This window comes from Zygosaccharomyces rouxii (assembly GCF_000026365.1).
Source record: "Zygosaccharomyces rouxii strain CBS732 chromosome A complete sequence".
Lineage (NCBI taxonomy): Eukaryota > Fungi > Ascomycota > Saccharomycetes > Saccharomycetales > Saccharomycetaceae > Zygosaccharomyces > Zygosaccharomyces rouxii.
Window position 1 is genome coordinate 956,281 of NC_012990.1, and position 19,932 is coordinate 976,212.

General features: G+C 39.7%; 12 protein-coding genes and 7 non-coding genes across 19 annotated transcripts; 11 read left to right on the forward strand and 8 right to left on the reverse strand.

Moving 5' to 3' along the window:
• Positions 1 to 970: 970 nt before the first annotated feature.
• ZYRO0A11902g (SDR family oxidoreductase) lies at positions 971 to 1,819 on the forward strand (the record flags this gene model as incomplete). Its single annotated transcript, XM_002494838.1, has 1 exon — positions 971 to 1,819. One exon carries the CDS (start codon positions 971 to 973, stop codon positions 1,817 to 1,819), a length of 849 nt encoding a protein of 282 aa, XP_002494883.1.
• Positions 1,820 to 2,257: 438 nt separating this feature from the next.
• ZYRO0A11924g (uncharacterized protein) lies at positions 2,258 to 2,965 on the forward strand (the record flags this gene model as incomplete). The annotated part of the gene is made up of 1 exon (XM_002494839.1): positions 2,258 to 2,965. The coding sequence occupies one exon, from the start codon at positions 2,258 to 2,260 to the stop codon at positions 2,963 to 2,965; it is 708 nt and encodes a 235-aa protein (XP_002494884.1).
• Positions 2,966 to 3,004: 39 nt separating this feature from the next.
• Positions 3,005 to 3,124, reverse strand: ZYRO0A11946r. Its single transcript has 2 exons — positions 3,087 to 3,124; positions 3,005 to 3,048 (listed from the first exon to the last, which is right to left on the reverse strand). It is a non-coding gene; the product is annotated as a tRNA-Leu (tRNA).
• A 310-nt stretch (positions 3,125 to 3,434) lies between these two features.
• ZYRO0A11968g (uncharacterized protein) lies at positions 3,435 to 4,295 on the forward strand (the record flags this gene model as incomplete). The annotated part of the gene is made up of 1 exon (XM_002494840.1): positions 3,435 to 4,295. One exon carries the CDS (start codon positions 3,435 to 3,437, stop codon positions 4,293 to 4,295), a length of 861 nt encoding a protein of 286 aa, XP_002494885.1.
• Positions 4,296 to 4,922: 627 nt separating this feature from the next.
• Positions 4,923 to 6,467, forward strand: UGA1 (4-aminobutyrate transaminase; the record flags this gene model as incomplete). Its single annotated transcript, XM_002494841.1, has 1 exon — positions 4,923 to 6,467. One exon carries the CDS (start codon positions 4,923 to 4,925, stop codon positions 6,465 to 6,467), a length of 1,545 nt encoding a protein of 514 aa, XP_002494886.1.
• Positions 6,468 to 6,781: 314 nt separating this feature from the next.
• CHS5 (Chs5p) lies at positions 6,782 to 8,719 on the forward strand (the record flags this gene model as incomplete). The annotated part of the gene is made up of 1 exon (XM_002494842.1): positions 6,782 to 8,719. The coding sequence occupies one exon, from the start codon at positions 6,782 to 6,784 to the stop codon at positions 8,717 to 8,719; it is 1,938 nt and encodes a 645-aa protein (XP_002494887.1).
• Positions 8,720 to 8,797: 78 nt separating this feature from the next.
• On the reverse strand, positions 8,798 to 9,154 carry VMA7 (H(+)-transporting V1 sector ATPase subunit F; the record flags this gene model as incomplete). Its single annotated transcript, XM_002494843.1, has 1 exon — positions 8,798 to 9,154. One exon carries the CDS (start codon positions 9,152 to 9,154, stop codon positions 8,798 to 8,800), a length of 357 nt encoding a protein of 118 aa, XP_002494888.1.
• A 639-nt stretch (positions 9,155 to 9,793) lies between these two features.
• DPC29 (post-initiation translation factor DPC29) lies at positions 9,794 to 10,636 on the forward strand (the record flags this gene model as incomplete). Its single annotated transcript, XM_002494844.1, has 1 exon — positions 9,794 to 10,636. The coding sequence occupies one exon, from the start codon at positions 9,794 to 9,796 to the stop codon at positions 10,634 to 10,636; it is 843 nt and encodes a 280-aa protein (XP_002494889.1).
• A 57-nt stretch (positions 10,637 to 10,693) lies between these two features.
• ZYRO0A12078r lies at positions 10,694 to 10,765 on the reverse strand. Its single transcript has one exon. It is a non-coding gene; the product is annotated as a tRNA-Glu (tRNA).
• Positions 10,766 to 11,504: 739 nt separating this feature from the next.
• MTL1 (Mtl1p) lies at positions 11,505 to 13,121 on the forward strand (the record flags this gene model as incomplete). Its single annotated transcript, XM_002494845.1, has 1 exon — positions 11,505 to 13,121. The coding sequence occupies one exon, from the start codon at positions 11,505 to 11,507 to the stop codon at positions 13,119 to 13,121; it is 1,617 nt and encodes a 538-aa protein (XP_002494890.1).
• A 1,184-nt stretch (positions 13,122 to 14,305) lies between these two features.
• ZYRO0A12122r lies at positions 14,306 to 14,377 on the forward strand. Its single transcript has one exon. It is a non-coding gene; the product is annotated as a tRNA-Asp (tRNA).
• Positions 14,378 to 14,479: 102 nt separating this feature from the next.
• THG1 (tRNA guanylyltransferase) lies at positions 14,480 to 15,193 on the reverse strand (the record flags this gene model as incomplete). Its single annotated transcript, XM_002494846.1, has 1 exon — positions 14,480 to 15,193. One exon carries the CDS (start codon positions 15,191 to 15,193, stop codon positions 14,480 to 14,482), a length of 714 nt encoding a protein of 237 aa, XP_002494891.1.
• A 186-nt stretch (positions 15,194 to 15,379) lies between these two features.
• ZYRO0A12166g (uncharacterized protein) lies at positions 15,380 to 16,204 on the forward strand (the record flags this gene model as incomplete). The annotated part of the gene is made up of 1 exon (XM_002494847.1): positions 15,380 to 16,204. One exon carries the CDS (start codon positions 15,380 to 15,382, stop codon positions 16,202 to 16,204), a length of 825 nt encoding a protein of 274 aa, XP_002494892.1.
• Positions 16,205 to 16,227: 23 nt separating this feature from the next.
• Positions 16,228 to 16,324, reverse strand: SNR61. Its single transcript, XR_002648380.1, has one exon. It is a non-coding gene; the product is annotated as a snR61 (small nucleolar RNA).
• Positions 16,325 to 16,367: 43 nt separating this feature from the next.
• Positions 16,368 to 16,453, reverse strand: SNR55. The gene has a single exon (XR_002648381.1). It is a non-coding gene; the product is annotated as a snR55 (small nucleolar RNA).
• Positions 16,454 to 16,524: 71 nt separating this feature from the next.
• Positions 16,525 to 16,613, reverse strand: SNR57. Its single transcript, XR_002648382.1, has one exon. It is a non-coding gene; the product is annotated as a snR57 (small nucleolar RNA).
• A 290-nt stretch (positions 16,614 to 16,903) lies between these two features.
• On the reverse strand, positions 16,904 to 17,227 carry RPS25A (40S ribosomal protein eS25; the record flags this gene model as incomplete). Its single annotated transcript, XM_002494848.1, has 1 exon — positions 16,904 to 17,227. One exon carries the CDS (start codon positions 17,225 to 17,227, stop codon positions 16,904 to 16,906), a length of 324 nt encoding a protein of 107 aa, XP_002494893.1.
• A 501-nt stretch (positions 17,228 to 17,728) lies between these two features.
• Positions 17,729 to 17,800, forward strand: ZYRO0A12276r. Its single transcript has one exon. It is a non-coding gene; the product is annotated as a tRNA-Glu (tRNA).
• Positions 17,801 to 17,998: 198 nt separating this feature from the next.
• Positions 17,999 to 19,921, forward strand: NUP2 (nucleoporin NUP2; the record flags this gene model as incomplete). The annotated part of the gene is made up of 1 exon (XM_002494849.1): positions 17,999 to 19,921. The coding sequence occupies one exon, from the start codon at positions 17,999 to 18,001 to the stop codon at positions 19,919 to 19,921; it is 1,923 nt and encodes a 640-aa protein (XP_002494894.1).
• Between the last annotated feature and the right edge of the window lie 11 nt (positions 19,922 to 19,932).

Sequence of the window (19,932 nt, forward strand, 5' to 3'; positions counted from 1 at the left end):
ATCCATTTGATCCCCCTATAAACTACAATAACATTCGTTATACAATCTCTCTTCTTCGAAGCCTCCTGCTTACGCCCTAGACAAAAGGGAGGGGAAGAAAAAAAAAGAAAAATATCGGAACTCCGGTGAAAGCACGTGCAATTTGCTGGTAACAAGATGGAGCAAACTACTCTGTACTATATAGCCAATTAATTAGCCGCCCACCTTCCTACATACCTATACTATGGCAATATGACTTTATTCTGCTTCTTTCCTACCTCTCTTTTCATGCCCCATCCTCACACCGCGCGGCTACGGTATAATCTCTTTTCCATGCAGCGTAAATCTATGGTATTCTGGAAAGAAACGTCATATGGAAAATTCAGCGTCTCTAGCGCCGGGAATAGCAGTGGAAATGATCCAAGCCTTCATAAATTCCAGCATTTCTCCTCGCAATTTGTTAGTCTTCGGGGGAGGTTCAAAAGGACACTCTATCATCCGTTTATACGTTCACCAGTCCTCCCAGATACGAAGGTGACAGGAAGGAGGGATTAAACTTGTCTACGTGTTCTCCTCTAGAGTATCGATTTGTATCAGGTCGTTCCTACAATGTTGAATCTATTATTGCAAGAAGCACTCAAGTTGAAGCAAGGAGGGAGGTCCCTATGGTGGCTCGATGGTTAGATTAGTGATATTAGGAGGAGTATCTTGCCCTTCGAACTTGCTCTATAGCAACTGTATCTCATCTCATTTGTCGAACGGTATTATAGACAAATAACCGGAAACCTATGGAAATTGTTCGAATTGGGGGGGCAAGAAGAAGGGGGGCCCCATGTTTACGTCACGCGTATCCCTTACCCCGCGAATGACTATATAAGGGGCACCAAATACACGATAGAGTCAAGACACTCGAGGAATCTACGACCAGTAGCTCTTATTGTGAGAAGTCTACGCATTACTGCAATCTTCAATCAGATTAATACTGTTCAAAATGGCTCAAAACATTCGTGATTTGAAAGTACCAACACCTGCAGCTGAGCTGCCAGGTCATGTCCTCGATTTTTTCAAACTCAAGGGTAGAGTGGCATCTGTGACAGGTGCAAGTGGTGGTATTGGTTATGAAGTTGCCCTTGGTTTTGCACAGGCCGGTGCCGATGTCGCCATGTGGTACAATTCCAATCCAAAGATCGAAGAGGAAGTTGGTGAGTTGTCCAAGAAATACGGTGTTAAGATTAAGGCCTACAAATGTTCCGTGACTGATAGTGCCGACGTTGAACGAACTGTTGATCAGATCGTGAAGGATTTCGGCAGGATTGATATTCAAGTTGCTAACGCTGGTGTTGGTTGGAATAGAGGTCCTATACTCGACTACCTTGAGGAAGCCGGTAGAGAAGCTCTTGACAAGGAGTGGAATAAAGTTATTGATGTGGATTTCAACAGTGTTTACTATGTGGCAAGGGCTACCGGTAAACATTTCAAGAAGCAAGGAAATGGTTCCTTGATTCTAACGGCATCGATTTCTGGTCAGATCGTGAACATTCCTCAGATGCAAGCCGCTTATAACTCAGCTAAGGCTGGTGTCATCCATCTGGGTAGATCCCTATCAATGGAATGGGCAGGTTTTGCCAGAGTTAACACAGTTTCTCCTGGTTACATTGAGACTCCTCTGACAGACCGTCTTTCTCAAGAATTGCGTGATCGCTGGATCGAGTATGTCCCATTGGGTAGACTAGCCAACCCAAGAGAACTGGTTGGTGCATACTTGTATTTGGCATCTGACGCTTCTACTTATGTAACTGGTACCGATATTCGTGTGGACGGTGGTTACTGTGCATTTTAAGATCTGTATGTAGACTCGAATAGCCAATAAATGGCGCAATTTTATGCGGTTATGTCATGTAATAAGGAAATAAAATTGTTTGCTCGTCGGAGTTCGGACTTGTGGATTTGGGCTGTGATAGCCTGTGGTAGCCTGTAGAGTGAACGCGGGGGGAGCCACGTTGTATCACGTGGTATTCGTGTGCTCTTCTTTTTCCAATATCTCGATATCAAAAGGTCCTGGGATTGATTACCGATAAGATTAGGACTTGGACACCAGTGAAGGGGTGAAGGGAAACTATGCTCAAAGAAGTTAGCTAGGATAGTTGATGTGTGGTTTACTTATCGGGGTTTATGATGGTATGGTAGGATGCGTTTATCGTGGTAATGATTTGCTGTTATCCAAAAGATTTTGGCAAATTGATTAGGGTCCCGAGGCTGCCTCTTCGGAATGTTATAAATGAGGACCAACTTTATTAAGTGCAGTAATTTATTCCAAAGCAAGAGTCGTAGGACGTGTATTTTAACAAAAATGAGTAGAAAAGAAGGTTCTAAAATTCTGGAGTACTCTGAAACATGCAATTTGACTTTGGGTCCAGACCCCCTCGTGAAATTTGACGTTGATGATGCTTTTAACCTAGGTATAATGGCTAGATCTTTGATTCTAGAAAAAATAAGAGAAGATGGATATGTCATCGAAATTTGTTCGGCAGATGACCATTGTCTGTTTCGTTGTTGTACTTCTTCTGATACCACAGTGGGCAATGACTGGAGGCTAGAGCTAAAGAGACAAGCCGCATTGAAGCATAGAAATTCAAGTTTCGAGCTGCAAAAAAGGATTGGAAGTTATATGAACAGCAAGCTTATCAAGAGTACAAGGGCCTATCTGCTCGAAAACAAACATACTGTTATTACCGAAGGAGCAGTATTAATTTTTGTGAAGGGTGTGTCATTCCCTGTTGGTTGTTTCGCTATTGACAAAAGGGATCCCTGTTTCAGAATAGAACATATCGCCAAGTACTGCCTCTACAGGTACTCTCAGGAGCAATTGCAAAAGCAGGAACAGAAACTGGAACTGGAAATTTCGAAGCGGGTAGAAGAAAAATTGAAGCTCGACAATCCTATTCAAAAGATTGATGGTGAGGCTTGGAAACTTTTTAAGGAGTAGGGTACGTAACTTCTCGGTCAGTCGAAAATGGCAAAAAGATGGTTGCTGTGAGATTCGAACTCACGCATCTTGCGATACCTGAGATTTCCTCGCAGTTTTCGCTACGAGTAAGAGTCGAACTCTTGAATCAGGCGCCTTAGACCGCTCGGCCAAACAACCGTATAATCTTATGAGAAAAGATCTTTGCTATTATTGCTACACCATTATAACAGGATCAGTTGATCTCGATCTCCTTCTTTGTATACAAAGGTAATGCTTTCTATATCATCGCATTACACTGCTATATAGTATCTGCCTCAATCGAGGAATTGCTTCTGATTGAACGATTGTATCACGCGATGATCGGATATCATCACTAACGAAATATTTGGTTTTGGAATGTCTTCCAAGCTGACTGTTGACACTCTCACACGACCAACAAGAAAAATGACAAACCGAATATACTCAGTCTATCTTTCAACCGATAGATATGAGGAATTGTAATCAATTACTCCCAACAAGGAGTTTTAACCCTACCAGAATGATTCATCAAATGGCACCATGGGTGCCTACATTTATTCAATCTACCAAAAACAATCCCAAACCATTTTTACCGTTCCAGCTGGCGACTGTAGATGTCCATACCAATAAACCTCGTTGTAGGACATTAGTCTTTCGAGACTTTTTATTCATGGATAAAAGGTCAAATGTTCTTACTTTTCATATAGATTTGAGAAGTAACAAAGTTGCTGAATCCTTTAGTTTAGACAGTCCTACACCAGTCGAGGCGTGTTTTTACTTTGCTGAGACAAGAGAACAATACAGATTTAGTGGGCATTGCTTCTTAATAACGAAAAGAAACCATAGTGAAATTCCACAAGATGTCACTCATAGATATGGAATCATTTCACCATCAGTTTGCGGTCATCATAAAGACGAATTGTACAAATTTGCAACTGAAGATGAAAGACAACATTCTACTGATAACAGCAACAGACAGGAAAGAGTCCTTTCCCAGGGTGATTTTAAGCCACCGCTAGAGCAGGAGTGGGGAATGGAACTCAAAAGACAGTGGTCCCGTTTATCAAGATCTTCCAAATCTCAATATCGTAAGCCAAACCCTGGTACCGAATTGACTACTCAGAGTAGTAATCTGTTGGATAAAATCAATAGAGGTGTGGATGGATCAAAGGAGGAAACTGGTCTAGAAAATTTTGCCATTGCTTGTATATGTGTTGACGAAGTGGATTATCTGAACCTAACAAGTGGTTCCGGTGATGAAAGAGTAATCTTTTCAAGAAGTGTTGAGGGTGGTACTGAGAACTGGGATGAGAAACACGTATGTCCATGATATTACGCCAAATGTGTTTATAATAGTAATATGATGATGTAGAACGATTTAATGCGAATATATATATAATGGTAAGGCTAATATTTTACGATGAATAAATCGCTTTTAATTATTTTTTTTCATTCCCCACAATGTTTTCTAACGGCGTCACACTGACACCAAAATGAATAAGAATAATTAAAATAATTAAAACCAAATGGATAGGTTAAACAACTAGCAGAATCTTTTATGAGTGAATGCTACAGGCTTATTAGACTTTCCTCTTTCAATATAACTATCATTTCCCAATTACTACAAATATACATGGTCATACTTAAAAGTCCGCCAATCGGCTAGCAATTGATATCAGTGTTCATTTTGCCCCACAGAGTTTATCCCGCTGCTTGTCCCATGTATTATCTATTAGGATGAAGGCTTTTATTTCAATTTGAATATACTATGACTTTCCGATCAGCGGGTTCGATTCCCGCGCGGTAGCTAAAGTGAAAAAAATAATAAAGGAATAGTCAATACCGCAGATAAAGGAATATAAAGGGTAAGACGATCTAATGGAGAAGTAGTCTTAAGAATTCCTTAAACCGTCAGTAGTATATTGTATCCTATTCGATCAACAACCACGTATCACTAATGCTAAGGGTTAGACAAGCTGCAACAAAGACTAAGGGGATGGCCCCTAGGTATTTAAATGGCGCCGATTCCACTGCCAGGAGAACTCTTTTGGTCCCTACTAGAAATTTTCAAACCAGTACCATCAGAATGAGTGTTACTTCTAAATATTACCCTAATGAACCTACCAAGCCTTTGGTTAAAACTGAATCTATTCCAGGTCCCATATCAAAGAAAGAAATTGCTGAACTAGATAAGGTATTTGACGCTAGACCTGCATACTTTGTTGCTGATTATGAAAAATCTCTAGGCAACTACATTGCAGATGTGGATGGTAATCTTTATCTGGATCTATATGCACAAATTGCGTCGATTGCACTAGGTTATAACAATCCTGCTTTAATCAAGGCCGCTCAATCTCAAGAAATGATCAGAGCACTGGTGGATCGTCCTGCATTGGCTAATTTCCCCTCTAAGGATTTAACTAATTCATTGAGCAAGCTTTTGAAATTTGCTCCCAAGGGTCAAGATCATGTTTGGCCTGCACTATCAGGTGCAGATGCCAATGAGTTAGCCTTTAAAGCTGCATTCATGTTTCGTCAGTCTCACGAGAGAGGTTATGATACTGAATTTAGCAAGGAGGAAAATGACTCTGTAATGGATAATCAAGCTCCAGGTTCTCCACAGTTATCTGTTTTATCATTTAGAAGAGCATTCCATGGTAGATTATTTGCTTCTGGATCATCCACCAATTCTAAACCTTTACACAAATTAGATTTCCCAGCATTTGATTGGCCCCATGCTGAATATCCAACCTATAAATTCCCACTAGAGGAAAATGAAGCTGCTAACCGCGCAGAGGATGATCGTTGTCTAAAGCAAGTGGAGGATTTGATTGTCACTTGGAAGAATCCAGTCGCCGCTCTTATCGTCGAACCAATTCAATCTGAAGGTGGTGATAACCATGCAAGCAAATATTTCCTACAAAGTTTGAGAGACATTACTTTAAAGCATAACGTCGTTTACATCATCGATGAGGTGCAAACAGGTGTTGGTGCAACTGGTAAATTCTGGTGTCATGAGTATGCGGATATTCAGCCACCTGTTGACTTGGTTACATTTTCTAAGAAATTTCAAAGTGCTGGCTACTTTTTTCACGATCCTAAATTTATCCCTAATAAACCTTACAGACAGTTCAACACCTGGTGTGGTGAACCAGCTAGGTTGTTAATTGCAGGTGCCATTGGTGATGAAATCGTTAACAAGGGTCTTTTGGAACAAGTCCAACGTGTGGGTAAATATCTATTCGGTAAATTGGAACAGTTGCAAAAGCAGTATCCTGACAAATTGCAAAATTTAAGAGGTAAAGATAGAGGTACTTTTATCGCCTGGGATTTACCTACCGGGGAACAAAGAGATTTACTACTAAAGAAATTGAAATTAAACGGCTGTAACGTAGGCGGTTGCTCTACAAGCTCCGTCAGATTAAGACCTTCATTGACATTTGAAGAGAAGCATGCTGATATCTTTGTAGATGCCTTGACTAAATCAATTAAGGAATTGTGAAGTAGATGATATGCGAATGTACATAGGCTTTATTACCTAAATTTTATGGATTTTTTTTTGGAATTTTGGTCCATGTTTGGGCACAATAGAGGTAAATATCAAACAGAATATTTTCAATACTTTTAATAGCTTCGTATGATTCTTAGGCTCGTCGGCTCTATGATAATCACTCTGTACGCGAACGCGCTTCTAAGGTTGGCAGGCTGGAGGAGTGAAATCAACATCGAGGCAATAGCAGGTAGAAAACCTCTTCCTGGTACAGTTAGTCAAAATAAAATATAATAAATTTTGAGAAGCATTGTTAGAAGAGCCATATGTCTGACGTTGAAGTTTTGCTTACTGTTGGTAAGCTGGATGCCTCACTGGCTCTTTTAACCACACAAGATCACCATGTTATTGAATTCCCCACGATGTTATTACCAGACAATGTGAAGGCAGGATCAATTGTTAAACTATCTGTGTCTCAGAATTTGGAAGAGGAGAAAAGACAGCGTAGACTGTTTAAAGATATTCAAATGAAGATTTTGGAGAAATACGGTACTGAGAAGCCTGAGGCGCCAGTCTTAAAGATTGTTAACGTTACTCAAACGAGTTGTGTTCTCGCTTGGGATCCCTTGTCATTAGGGTCAGCACGTTTAAAATCTTTGATTCTTTACAGACAAGGTGTACGTTCAATGGTGATTCCATCGCCATTGAAGACTACAACGACCAAGATTTCTGGGTTATCAGTGGATACAGATTATGAATTTCAATTGAAATTATCGACGACTTCAGGTCAATATTGGTCTGAAAAAGTTAAGATGCATACTCACAAGATGACCGACATGTCTGGTATTACAGTATGTCTTGGAGCCTTGGATCCATTACAAAACGTTTCAGATGAACAAATTGCACAATCTTTACAAAAGATTGGAGCTAGACCAATGCAAAAGCATGCGGCTATTGATACCACCCACTTTGTCACTAACGAAGTTGACAATGAGGATGATCCTGAATTGGTTAGAGCCAAGAGTAGTAATATACCCATTGTTCGTCCTGAATGGGTCAGAGCTTGTGAAATTGAAAGGCGTATAGTTGGTGTGAGAGGATTTTATTTGGATGCAGATCCTGGTATTTTGAAAAGTTATCAATTCCCCAAGGTCAATGGTTCTAAAGTGAAATTTGCTGATAAAGCTGAAACGATGGGTGAGAAGAAGGAGGAAGAACCTAAGAAGGAAGCTGAAGAACCTAAGATAGAGGCTGAAGAACCTAAGAAGGAAGTTGAAGAGCCCAAGAAAGAAACTGAAGAACCAAAGACAGAAGGATATACCAAGCAAGAAGAAGAGATTAAGGAGCAACAGACTGAAAAGGAAGTGAGTGAAGCTAAAGAAGATGTTAATACGGATAAACTAAATGAAGCGGGCGAAGCGGCAACGGAAACTACAACAGAAGTTAAAGAAGATGCTCCTCAAGGTGATCAAAACGTCTCTGAAGCCAAGAAGGAGGAGGAACCTGCTCAAGTGCCAGAAACTAATGAGAAGGTTGTAGAGGAAGCTAAACCAGAAGTAGATGCAACGATACAGGCTAACAAGGAGCCTGAAGCATCTCAAGCCGGAGCTCAAGCTGAAGCCGTGAGTTCGGAGGCAGCTGAGCCCAAGGAGGCATCTACTGAAGAAAAGTTAGATGTAACTGAAGCTAAGGAAGCAACGAAACCAGAAGAAACTAAGGAGGAGACCATTGAGGCAAAGTCGGGTACTCAGGAAGAGGCACCTGAAGCTGTTGAGGAAAAGCCAGATGCATCTGACGCTAAACCAGAGGAAGCTAAAAATGAGACCGCAGATGAAAAGACAGGAGCAAACGAAGCTGCTGAGTTAAAGCCAGATGAGGCCAAGAAAGATACCTCCGAAGTAAAACCAGATGAGGTCGAAGAAAAAACTACAGAGGCAAAACCTGAGGAAGTCAAAGCTGAAACTGCTGCAGTTCAGCCCGAGGAATCCAATCAAGAAGAGTCTAAAGCTGAAGTTACTCCCGAATCTAACGCTGACGAATCCAAGGAATCTCCAAAGGAATCTCAACCAGAAACGGCAGAAACCAAACCTTCAGAAACGCAAGATAACCTCGAAACTTCCCAGCCGAAAACCGAATCCCAGGAGGCTACACCCGAACCCTCTTCACAGGAGAATACTCAAACTCCAACACCAAAGCCTACACCAAGTGCAGGTAGTGGTAACAGTAAGAAGAACAAGAAGAAGAATAAGAATAAGAAGAAATAAGCCCGTATGTAACATATATGAAATAATCCCTGTACACTTTTTTATCAATTCAATTATAATATAAACAGAGTACAAACATTATTCACCGTATAACCTCCTAACTCTTTTCAAAACGCTATCCTTTTCAGGATCGTAAGGATGATCCTTCGATGGGATCTCTAAAACAGCAGGGAATGCGGATGTAAACCCATCCAAATCGCTTCTAATCAATTCTGCAATGTGTTGATTGATCAAAAGGATGGCAACATCATCTCTATCCTTTGTAAATTTATCAAATGCCTGCCTTACATCTTCTCTTGTTGTCTTACCTTCTTGATACACAAAGAAATTCTTATCTTGAGTTTCCGGGGTGATCTGACCTACACCAGCTAGTAGAAGACCTGTGTTAGTGTCTTCATCAGCGATCGTTGCTATCAATGTCCTCTTGTCAGTCATTTCCCTTGTCCTTTTTGGCCTACAGTGTAACGACTCTTGTTATTGACAAGTCCGCGTTGTAAAACCTTGGCCTTAAAACAAGATAAACGGCAGTAAAAGGTGGTAATGGATGTAGTAAAAGTTTTGAAAGGTATCATTTGTGATGGCGCTATCAAGTGAATGCATACTATTATGATAGAATCTACATAGACATGAATCTTCTTGGAGATGCACGTGTTATTTGCGTGATTACCAGTACAAAGCTTGAGGGGCAGAGCTATCAGCAGCTCTGGGTCCAAATATCTATCTTCTGCTTGATATCAATGTTTTATATAGATGTATCTTTTGATCTTGAAGGTTTGTTTTCAATGCGAATTTCATTGTTTCTCCATCCATTGACAAAACGTAAAAAGGGAACACTACACGAAGAGAAAACACACATGTTATTGTACTTAAATCTCTCTCTCTCTCGATACTTCAAGAGACTCAATTGAATCCTAATGGAACCTTTGCAGTCCCTCTACACTTTCACCAATTAGCCGCCGAAGTGTTTGTTACCCGGACTGTTAACTTTTTCAACATCGAGGCACATTGAACATGTAGCATACAAAATAGCTATTAAACTCATCTCAGGGAGGACAGACTACACAAACCACCAGGATGATTGGGTCCACGCTACGGAATTTACCAGCGATCTCTCCTAAACGTTGCTCCCCCCGTTTCCTTCACACTACCGCCATCCAACTCTCCGGTCATAACAAATGGTCAACAATCAAGCACGATAAGGCTAAAAATGATTCACAAAAGAATAAACTGTTCTCACAATTCGCACAACGGATATCCATTGCTGTTAAACAAGGAGGATCGACAGATCCAAATATAAACATGAGACTGGCAACAGCGCTAGAACAGGCTCAAAAGAATAACGTTACGAAAAAAGTCATTGAAAATGCAATTCGCAAGGGCTCAGGTGTACCTGCACCTGGTGAAAAACCAACTGAGTCATGTATCTATGAGGGAATTGGACCCGGTGGTATCTCCTATGTCGTCGAAGCGCTAACTGACAATAAAAATCGTACAATTTCATTGGTAAGAAGTGCATTTAACAAAGCTGGTGGGTCGATGACCCCGACTTTGTACTGTTTTCAAAGACGCGGATTTGTTAATATTCTATCACCCAAGGGAATGGATGAAGAGCAGGTCATTATGACAATCTTAGATGTAGAAGGCGTAGAAGACTACAGTGAGATGGATGATGTCGAATTAGGTGAAGGCGAATACGGCGGATCCTTTGTTGTATTTACCAAACCATCAGACGCTAACAAAGTGGCTCAAAGACTGAAGGAGAGTAAATTCTACGTTGATGACGTTGGTGTTGAATTCAATGCGCAAGATCCAATTGGTAGTACACTCAAGGAAGAAGAATTAAGAGCAAATGACTCCCTAGAAAACGCACTAGATGATATCGAAGAAGTTACAGACGTTTATACAAATAGAGGTTAGAGAAAAACGAAACTTGTAAATAGTACATGAGCGAGAAAAGCGAAAAGAAAAAAAGAATTCCGATACGGGGAGTCGAACCCCGGTCTCCACGGTGAGAGCGTGATGTGATAGCCGTTACACTACATCGGATTAAAAATTCCGATAGATCTTCAGGAGCAAGCCAGCTTTGAATTCCTAAACAAGCTGCTAGTATTTTTTTTTTTTGACACAGCACTGGTTTCAATCCAGGCACGTTTTCCTAGATGAACCCCATTTGAAACAAGACTGCGACACATCACCCTGTTTATATTTAGCAACCGTAAACACCAGCCGATATTTCCCGATACAGAACAAATGATGCAACACAGCTCTACCACACACGTGAATAAAGCACGATAAAATTCGCGACGCGTCTGTCACTACGGACGAGAATTAGATTCAATTTCGCCTCGTTTTCTTTTTTCCGCCATTTTTTCTCGATCTTTTTTATTTTTTTTCCAGTTTTTAACTCCCATCCGTTGCAGGTTCCTGCTGCTTTTCTCTGCTGGTTTTACTATGCTACTACTTTTACCACCGTTGTTCTTATTATTACTGCTAAAACCATAATACCAAGATATACAGGGAAAATAAAACCAATCCAAAATTCATTCAAAATTATTCATTCGATCCTTTCCTTAAATCTTTAACAACCTTTACTTCTGTATCACGACGGTATCGATCGCAGGAAAGATAGAGAGTCATACACTCTCATAAGGATTCTAATTTGGACCAAATCTTTAAGACTCATACACAGATCCATATAAGATTAAGAAGTTTTACGCAACAGTGCATACGCTATAGATACATTATACACACATTCGTTCAGTACAATTAGGCTCGTTCGCTAAAGATGAACCTCTCAGCACTCGTTATATTGCTGCTACTATCGCTAACCGACAGAGTATGGTCCCAAGGTGAATTCGGTGGATTTAACCCTAATAATAGCTCTTTGTCGTCAAACCAGCAACCAACATCTACTGGTCCATCGTCACCAACTCAAAGTTCCTCAATCACAAGCACTGGCGGAAGTAGGAGCGATCCTTTCAGTTCTGCAAGCAGTAGTGATAGCCCGAGCGGTGTTACCAGTAGTACGCTGCCAAGTTCCGATTCAAGTGACTCTAGCAGTGGTTCTTTGTCACAGACTTCTACACAACCAAGTGCGACGGGAACTTCTAGCTCAGCTCCTCAGAGTTCCAGCTCACCTGAAAGTTCCAATTCAGTTTCGCAGAGTTCAAGTGGCTTTTCAAGTGGTTCTAGTTCAGGAATAACAAGTTCAAGCTCAGGTTTTAGCACTTCATCAAGTCCAAGCGGTTCAAGTTCAGTACCAAGAAGTTCAAGTTCCGGTTCTAGTACACCTTCGAGTTCTTCGGCAGTTTCTTCGAGTGGAACCAGCTCCTCCAGTGCGAGCGGATCGAGTTCGTCTAGACCCAGTGGATCGAGTTCCTCCAGTGCGAGCGGATCGAGTTCTTCTAGACCAAGCGGATCGAGTTCATCCAGTGCAAGTACATCCAGTTCAGCCCCTTCGAGCAGTAGTGCCAGCAGTTCAAGCTCTAGTGTCTCTAGTAGTACAAGTAACAGTGGGTCCAGTTCAAGTAGTAGTCGATCGAGTAGTGGCAGTAGCTCCAGTAGCAGTAGTCAATCTAGCAGTGCTAGCAGTGCTAGCAGTTCTAGTTCTCAGAGCTCATCGTCTGCTTCTAGTTCCAGTTCAATTTCACCATCGTCGACATCTTCGCTGCCCTCAAGCACTAGTAGCTCATCAACCTCATCGTCGTCGTCATCATCATCAAGGTCATCATCACAAACTTCTTCCACACAAGCACCTTCCTCAAAAACTTCAGAGAGTAACCCCAAAAAACATACCCTTACCAGTGTGGTCGATGGTCAAACAATTCTTTCCAATTACTATACTACTGTAACGCAGAAGGCGACAGGAAGCAGTGGTTTAAATGCCCAAAATAAAAGTCATAGTGGTCTTTCTCATAAAAACAGAAATATCGTTATTGGCTGTTGTGTTGGTATTGGTGTACCATTGTTAGTTACGATTGGTGTCCTCATTTACATGTTTTGCGTTAGATCAAGAGAAACCGATTTTATTGATTCAGATGGTAAAGTCGTTACCGCATATCGTGCTAATATTTTGACAAAATTATGGTATGCAATGCTGGGTAAGGACATCAGTAACAAATATGAATCCAATTCGCCATTAGGTAATAACGGTTCACCAATTTTACATGATGATGATTTACGTTCGTTGAGTACGGCTAGTGATGAGGACGATTACCATGGAAGTGAACTAAACGGTTATGTTTCAAGTAATTATACTTCAAATTTCAATGATACCCCTCAACGTTTGGACACTTCTTCGCTAGCAGAAGGAACTACACAAGCGCATAACCCACAAAATTTGACGTTACAGGAACGGTTTTATGACGAACATGGAAATGAGATAAACGCAAGAGGTTACTAATAATATATTTTTTCGATTTTTTTTTTTTCCTTCACCGAATTCGATTATGCTATATTCTACTTCTCATTCCCCAAGTTCACCTTGTTTGGTTGTTTTTTTCACTTCACTTTCAATCCCATTTTTTTATTCGAGCATAGATACCCTTTCGTCATTAACCGCATGCATAAAATGTATAATACTGGCACCAACAAAAAAGAACTTCTAACTGAGAAAACCTAATTCAACTTGTATTCTCAAATGGTGGAGATAAGGTTTAGATTTAAATATATAATTTAATAATGTCGTTGCAATTGGTTTCAAAGTTGTTGGCAGGAAGGTCTACTAGATAGCCTGTACGATTTCCCACTCATGTTGTGCAGTATAAGCTGATCGCCTGGCTAATGAGCCAAGCGTTGATAAGGACACTATCTTCTTTTCTTAGTAAATGGTGTGCCATTCTGGTGAAGCAACCTAGAAAAGGAAGACTATTCTTGACCCTAAGGCGTGCGTCTCCACGAGAGGTGAATCCTATTGTTAGGATGCTTGAAAAAAGCTTCTGGAACGCACTTTGCTCCCGTTCCCCTTAGATAACCACCGATGGTATACCTGGCTTGATTGCATGTTTTTCAACCTTTTTCAACTAAGCCCTTCAAGTGCAGAGGTTTGTATTACCACCGTTCTGATAGTAGGTGAGAATCCCTCAATTATACACTCAAAATCAGTAAAATACATCCTGCTTCATTTCAAAGGGCCTTTGTTTAGTCTTCGATTATAATCAAGTAATTCTTTTAGCGCTCATCTCCATTGTGCTTCCACCCGTCTTTTCATTCTCTCTTCAAAGGGTCGGAATCATCTCATGATTCAATAGTTTTGGAAATATGCTAGAAAAGCAAGAATGTCAATTGTATACATGCTGTGACACCCACATTGTACCAACCGCTGGCTAGTTGGGATATTCTACAGAAGGGTCATATCTTCAGACAGGAACACATAATGTGCAGCCAAGAAAACCGGGTTGTAAGTAAGATAAGATCCTAGTAGTAAAGTTAGCGCTCAGCTGAATACTCGAGTGATCCTCTCTCGTATCCAACAAAACTCATATATGCTGAGAGCACAGCTTCTTCATATAGTTCAGAAATGTTCCACATGATGTTTACGTACACATATGATACACCGCATATAACTCATTCTCCAATAACAAGTAATCCGTGATAGTTTAATGGTTAGAATGGGCGCTTGTCGCGTGCCAGATCGGGGTTCAATTCCCCGTCGCGGAGGTTTATTTTTTATTCCTCACCTTGATAATACAGAACTTCTGATCTGGTGTCTATCAAGTTTTTACATCGATAATTACTCTACTGTAATGCTTTTAAAACTATTTAGTACCCTTCAAACAATTCGTCTATCTTCTTTATAACGTCAATGTGCAAAATTTCACCCTTTCTAGTTACTAGTGAACCCTTCTTAAACATTTCAGGTTCATTATTATAGTTAATACCACACTCTGAGAATAAAATTTCTTGCTTTTCACTGCTAACCGTACCACTCAATTTATTCTCAGCTTCTCTCGTCGTCAATCCACATTTCTGAACCAATTGCCAAAATACAGTGTTGTAAAGATTGTTAATGTGCGTATCTACAAACCTCCACGATAAGTAATCCTTAATACACTTCAAATTTGGATATGAAACGCACCTTGAATCGAAAAACGGCAGATGTTTAACATCCAATGGATCATTAGGAAAAAATTTGGACCAAAGCATAACATATTGGGATGTAAATAGTGATACGAATAACGATGAAATTTTATCAATTCGTCTATTGTACAAAGTAGTATCGCTTCGTAGTATGAAAGAGTACTCATCACTCTCACCATATGCCAGTATAACCTCACTACGGTATTGCAAAAGCACATTTTTCGCACATGCATTCATCAATTTCAATGCCCTCATATCATTGGGCTTCTCGAACTTGTAGTAATTAGAAAATTCATGGAACTTCTTACCATCGATTCTTACTACGATATAAGTTTCAGGTATAAGGACATCCCTTTGTTCAAAATCCCTAACGTATTCGAATCTTGATTTAGCCATTTGACTATTTATTTTCAATGGGGGCGATGAGCTCAAATGTTCTCTGCATAGTTTCGAAGTTCGGTAGCATTTGATACATTTTTCAACACGATAAATGAAAGACTTCAATAAAACAAACAAACAATTAACAAACGATAGGGATAAGCAATACAAGGATAAAGCTTTAGGGATCTATCTACTGCCATAATGACTCAAGTTCAAATTATCAGAAAGAAAGATCTTAAGAAGAAGCGTGATCCATTGAAAGACCAGAAAACCGTTTGGTTGGTAGGCCATTGTATGGCAGTGGGATTTGGTCTGCTCTTCACAGTAACTTATCTCTTCCACGTTTTACTGTTCTACAAGTATCGTAGTTGGAAATGGTTGTTCCTCAGATTTAACAAGGACTATCACTTCATCGCTGGTAATAGATGGTACCACTCAATTATAAGATTTTTACCTCGTGTCTTCTATAGAATGGCACTTGTCGGTTCAATTTTGGCATTGAGTGTTACTATGTATCAAAATTGGGCAAGTATTAATCCACAATGGTACGAAATGCTAAGTTCTGAAAATTTCCAAATGATAATTGTTGCAACACTTTGGCTCCTTGTAGGGAGAAGATCATTTTATAGGCTGTTCCCTTATATGATTCTAAGTTTTATTCATTTGAGTAATTGGAAAGAAGAAACTAAGGGAACTATGAGTTCAGACAAAGTTACAAAGAGAAATGTCTTCCTGTTGAGAATTATGTCATATTCAGAATTGGTAGTCCTTTTAGCACTTGTGCTAGATTCTGTTCTTTTGAAAGATGGTACTTCAGGAATATGCCTCGTAATTTATTTCGCATTCTACTGGTTACGCTTCAATTTTTCACCTTATGCACAAGCTACTGCCCTTGATGTATTGGGCCATTTGGACCACCACGTCCCACCAAAATTCAGACCCCAATGGGACAAAATCAAGGAATTTATCCATGCTAAGGACGAAGCACGTATTAGAAGAAAAGGTAATATTCAAAAGACAGCTTAAGTTTTTAATACATATCAAGAAACAAGGTAAAGGTTCAGCTATTTTGAGCTTTGGTAATTGGTTTTCTTCCTTCTGTGGTTCAGAAGCAGAACTGAATGTAAATTTTTTTCATCATACCTTTATAATACGTTGATAACTAAAAATTCAAAAGAATCTATAATTTTTATCAGATGGTGATGCATGATTGCTCCTAGCACATATTCAATTGAATCATCGCCAGAGTACTGGTGGATAAGTTTCATCAAGTAATTTTCTCTTTGAATAAATATTATCAACGTTGTACCATGAACTCATGGTAACCAACGGAGGAAAGAGGATCCCATCATAAACGAAGAATTCCTTAACTATTTGTCCTGCATATACATCCTCAGTGGAAAGATGAAAAAAAAAATTGGTTCTAATCTTGTGGGATTCCTTTCCTGGGAGACTAGAAGAAAAGTAGTAAGAAGTAGAAGTAGAAGAGTTGAAACCAACACGTCTCTTATATACAAATTTTCAGAACGACGAAGAAAAAAAAAAGACAACGAAAAAATCAGAAAAAACGATGGCCCACAATCATCAAACGGCATCGTACGGGATCTCATGATGTTCTCCCGCCAGAGAAGTGGATATTTCGTCAAACTACGATAAAAAAAAGGTTATGCAATATTTCGTAATGATTGAGATATACACCTATAAATTTAATATATCAGATTTAGCTTATTCAGCGGTAGCTCTAGTGTAGATAGCTTGCTTGGAGTGCTTGGAGACTGGCTTGATAACACCTTCGCTTTCCAAATGTCTCAAAGCAACACGAGCCAAAGAACCACCAACCTTTAATCTGTCAACAAGAACAGAGACGGAGACGTATCTGTAACTTGGAACGTCCTTCATCATTCTGTCGTATTTGTCTTGGTCAAAGATGACAGCGTGTTGGGCCTTGTCCTTGTGGGACTTCTTTGACCACTTCTTCTTGGACTTCTTACCACCGGCCATAGCGGCGGCAGCCTTTTGAGCCTTGGACAACTGTTGCTTTGGAGGCATGATTAGCTACCCTATTCTCTTGATTGTCTTAAGTTTTCAAATAAAAGGATATTGTAAAAAGTACAGTTCCAAGTTAATAGTAATACCCTCCTAAGTTAGTTTAGTCTTCCCGGATGATTGACAAAGTTGGTGAAAATTTCTGGAAAATTGAGTCGGTCAGTTTCTTTGCGTCGGTTCGCGTCGTCGGAAAGTCTAGAAAAACTTACTTTCCCAGCGAAAGAAAAAAAAGTAGAACCAGTCATCCAAGAGTTTTTTTCTGTGACAGAGGAGAATGTACGGGTGGAGGTGTTCGGGTGGAATAGTCACTTATTGACAATCACATGCATCTAGGTACTAAATAGCCCTGGAATGGAACAGATGTACGCGCATAATCTCATACGTTTTAGAAATCCAATTTTCAATATTTTTTGCATGCCTTTAGTATTTTATTGTGAAAAGAATATGATGGGGGTTCGCTGATGTGTACCGTATATGTTATCTTCCTACCACAACAACTAATAATCCGATGTAGTGTAACGGCTATCACATCACGCTTTCACCGTGGAGACCGGGGTTCGACTCCCCGTATCGGAATTCTTTTTTCCTTCTCACTACTATGAAAACCCAATAAGGTTAGCTATGAAAAAAAAAACCTTTTGCAAGACAACATGAACAAGAACTAAAACTTTAGTGAAAAACTGTTTATACCAAATCGAAACAGGATTTACCCATTCATATCGGCCCTAATTGGCTTCAAATTTTCTTTTTAGTACATCATTTTCCTTCTAGATTATGGCCAAGAGAATAGCTGATTCCCAAATCACAAGAGAAACGTTTAGAGAAGAGGGTTCAGATTCTGACAATGAAAATGGTTCTTCCTCAACAAGTCATGGGGTTGCACCTGCATCTGTTATGAGTAAGCGTAAAATTGCAATGCCTAAGAGGAAAGGTGCCGGAGGTTTCAATTTTCAACCAAAACCATCGAATGTGGATAATAATAATAATAATAATAAACCATCAGCGGAATCTCAGATGTCTAATGCATTTAATATCTTTAAAAAAACACAACCCAATGATAATGGTACCAACAATGATACAAACGCTAAGCTTAAAGCTCTTAATCTGCAATTTAAGGATAAAGTGGTAGAAATAGTAAACAAGGATTCATTCGCAGATTTGCGTCCAGCTTTGGATAAATATAAGCAATACATTGAACCACTAAAAGTAGAGAAACCTTTACCACCAATTGCAAAATCTAACGAAAGTGATAAAAAAGAGGAAGTTGCCTCATCTTCAGAGGACGAAGAGGAAATTAAAGTAGAAGGTCCAAAATTTACTGTACAATCAAAACCAACTACTTCAAATTCGGTTTTTTCATTTGGTGCTAAGAAAGCAGAACCTAAGCGTGCTAGTGAAAGCGACAGTGAAGATGAAATTGAAATTAAAGGTCCGCAATTTACGTTTAATGGTGAAGTTAAAAGTGATATCTTTAAATTGAATAAACCAGCTGAAGAAAAAAAGGAAAATCAACCACCTGCTAATCCTTTCCAACAAAAAGACTCCGAATCATCCTTAGCGAATTTAGCTAAACCAGCATCTAGTTTTGGTAATACAAATACTGATACTACCAAACCACTTTTCAATTTTGGTCAATCAAATTCTCAAGAGGAGCCACCAAAGAAACCAACATTCAGTTTCGGTCAACCAAGCTCTGAAGGTGAGCCACCAAAGAAACCAGCATTCAGTTTCGGTCAACCAAAGCCTGAAGAAGAAGCAGCAAAGAAGCCAACATTCAGTTTCGGTCAACCAAAGCCTGAAGACGGAACATCAAAGAAGCCATCATTCAATTTCGGTCAACCAAAGCCTGAAGAAGAAGCAGCAAAGAAGCCATCATTTAGCTTTGGTTTCAAACCAAGTACACCTGCATCTGATGCATCAGAAAAGAGCGATAACAAATCATCATTTTCATTTAAATTCGGTCAAGAGAAGCCACAAAAGGATTCACAGGCTGAAAACCCTAAACCAATTTTCTCATTTGGTAATCCAGCTCCAGCTGCCAATGGTGAAAAGAAAGCTGATGCAAAGCCAGCGTTTTCGTTTGGTTCATCGAATTCTTCTACTGCACCATCTTTCAGTTTCCCTAAACCAAATAATACCAACGATAGCGACAGCAATGGAACTACTACAACGAATACTGATAATGCTCCAAGCGGTGGCTTCAAGTTTTCACTACCATTTAGTCAGAAACCCGCAAGTCAAACTTCACCTTCATCATCATTATCTGCAACCCCTCAACAAGAAGAATCTAAACCAGAAGAAAACAAGGAGGAACCATCAAATCCAATTGAAATGCAAAATGGTGAAGAAAATGAAAATTTACTTTTCTCTCAAAGGTCGAAATTAATGATTTTTAATAATGAGACTAAATCGTATGATTCCAGAGGTGTAGGTGAATTAAAATTGTTACAGAACAAGGAAGATAAGTCTAAAGTAAGGTTCCTTTGTAGATCAGATGGTATGGGTAATATTTTACTTAATACTAGTCTGGTAAAAAGTTTTACTTATTCACCATTGACTCCCGAAAGTGAAAATTTGATTAAAGTTCCAGTTGTAGAGGCTCAAGGGAAATTGACCACCTACGTGGCTAAATTCAAACAGAAGTCAGATGGACGACTTCTCGTGAAGTCCGTCGAAGATGTAAAAAAAGATATGTAAATGATGTTTTC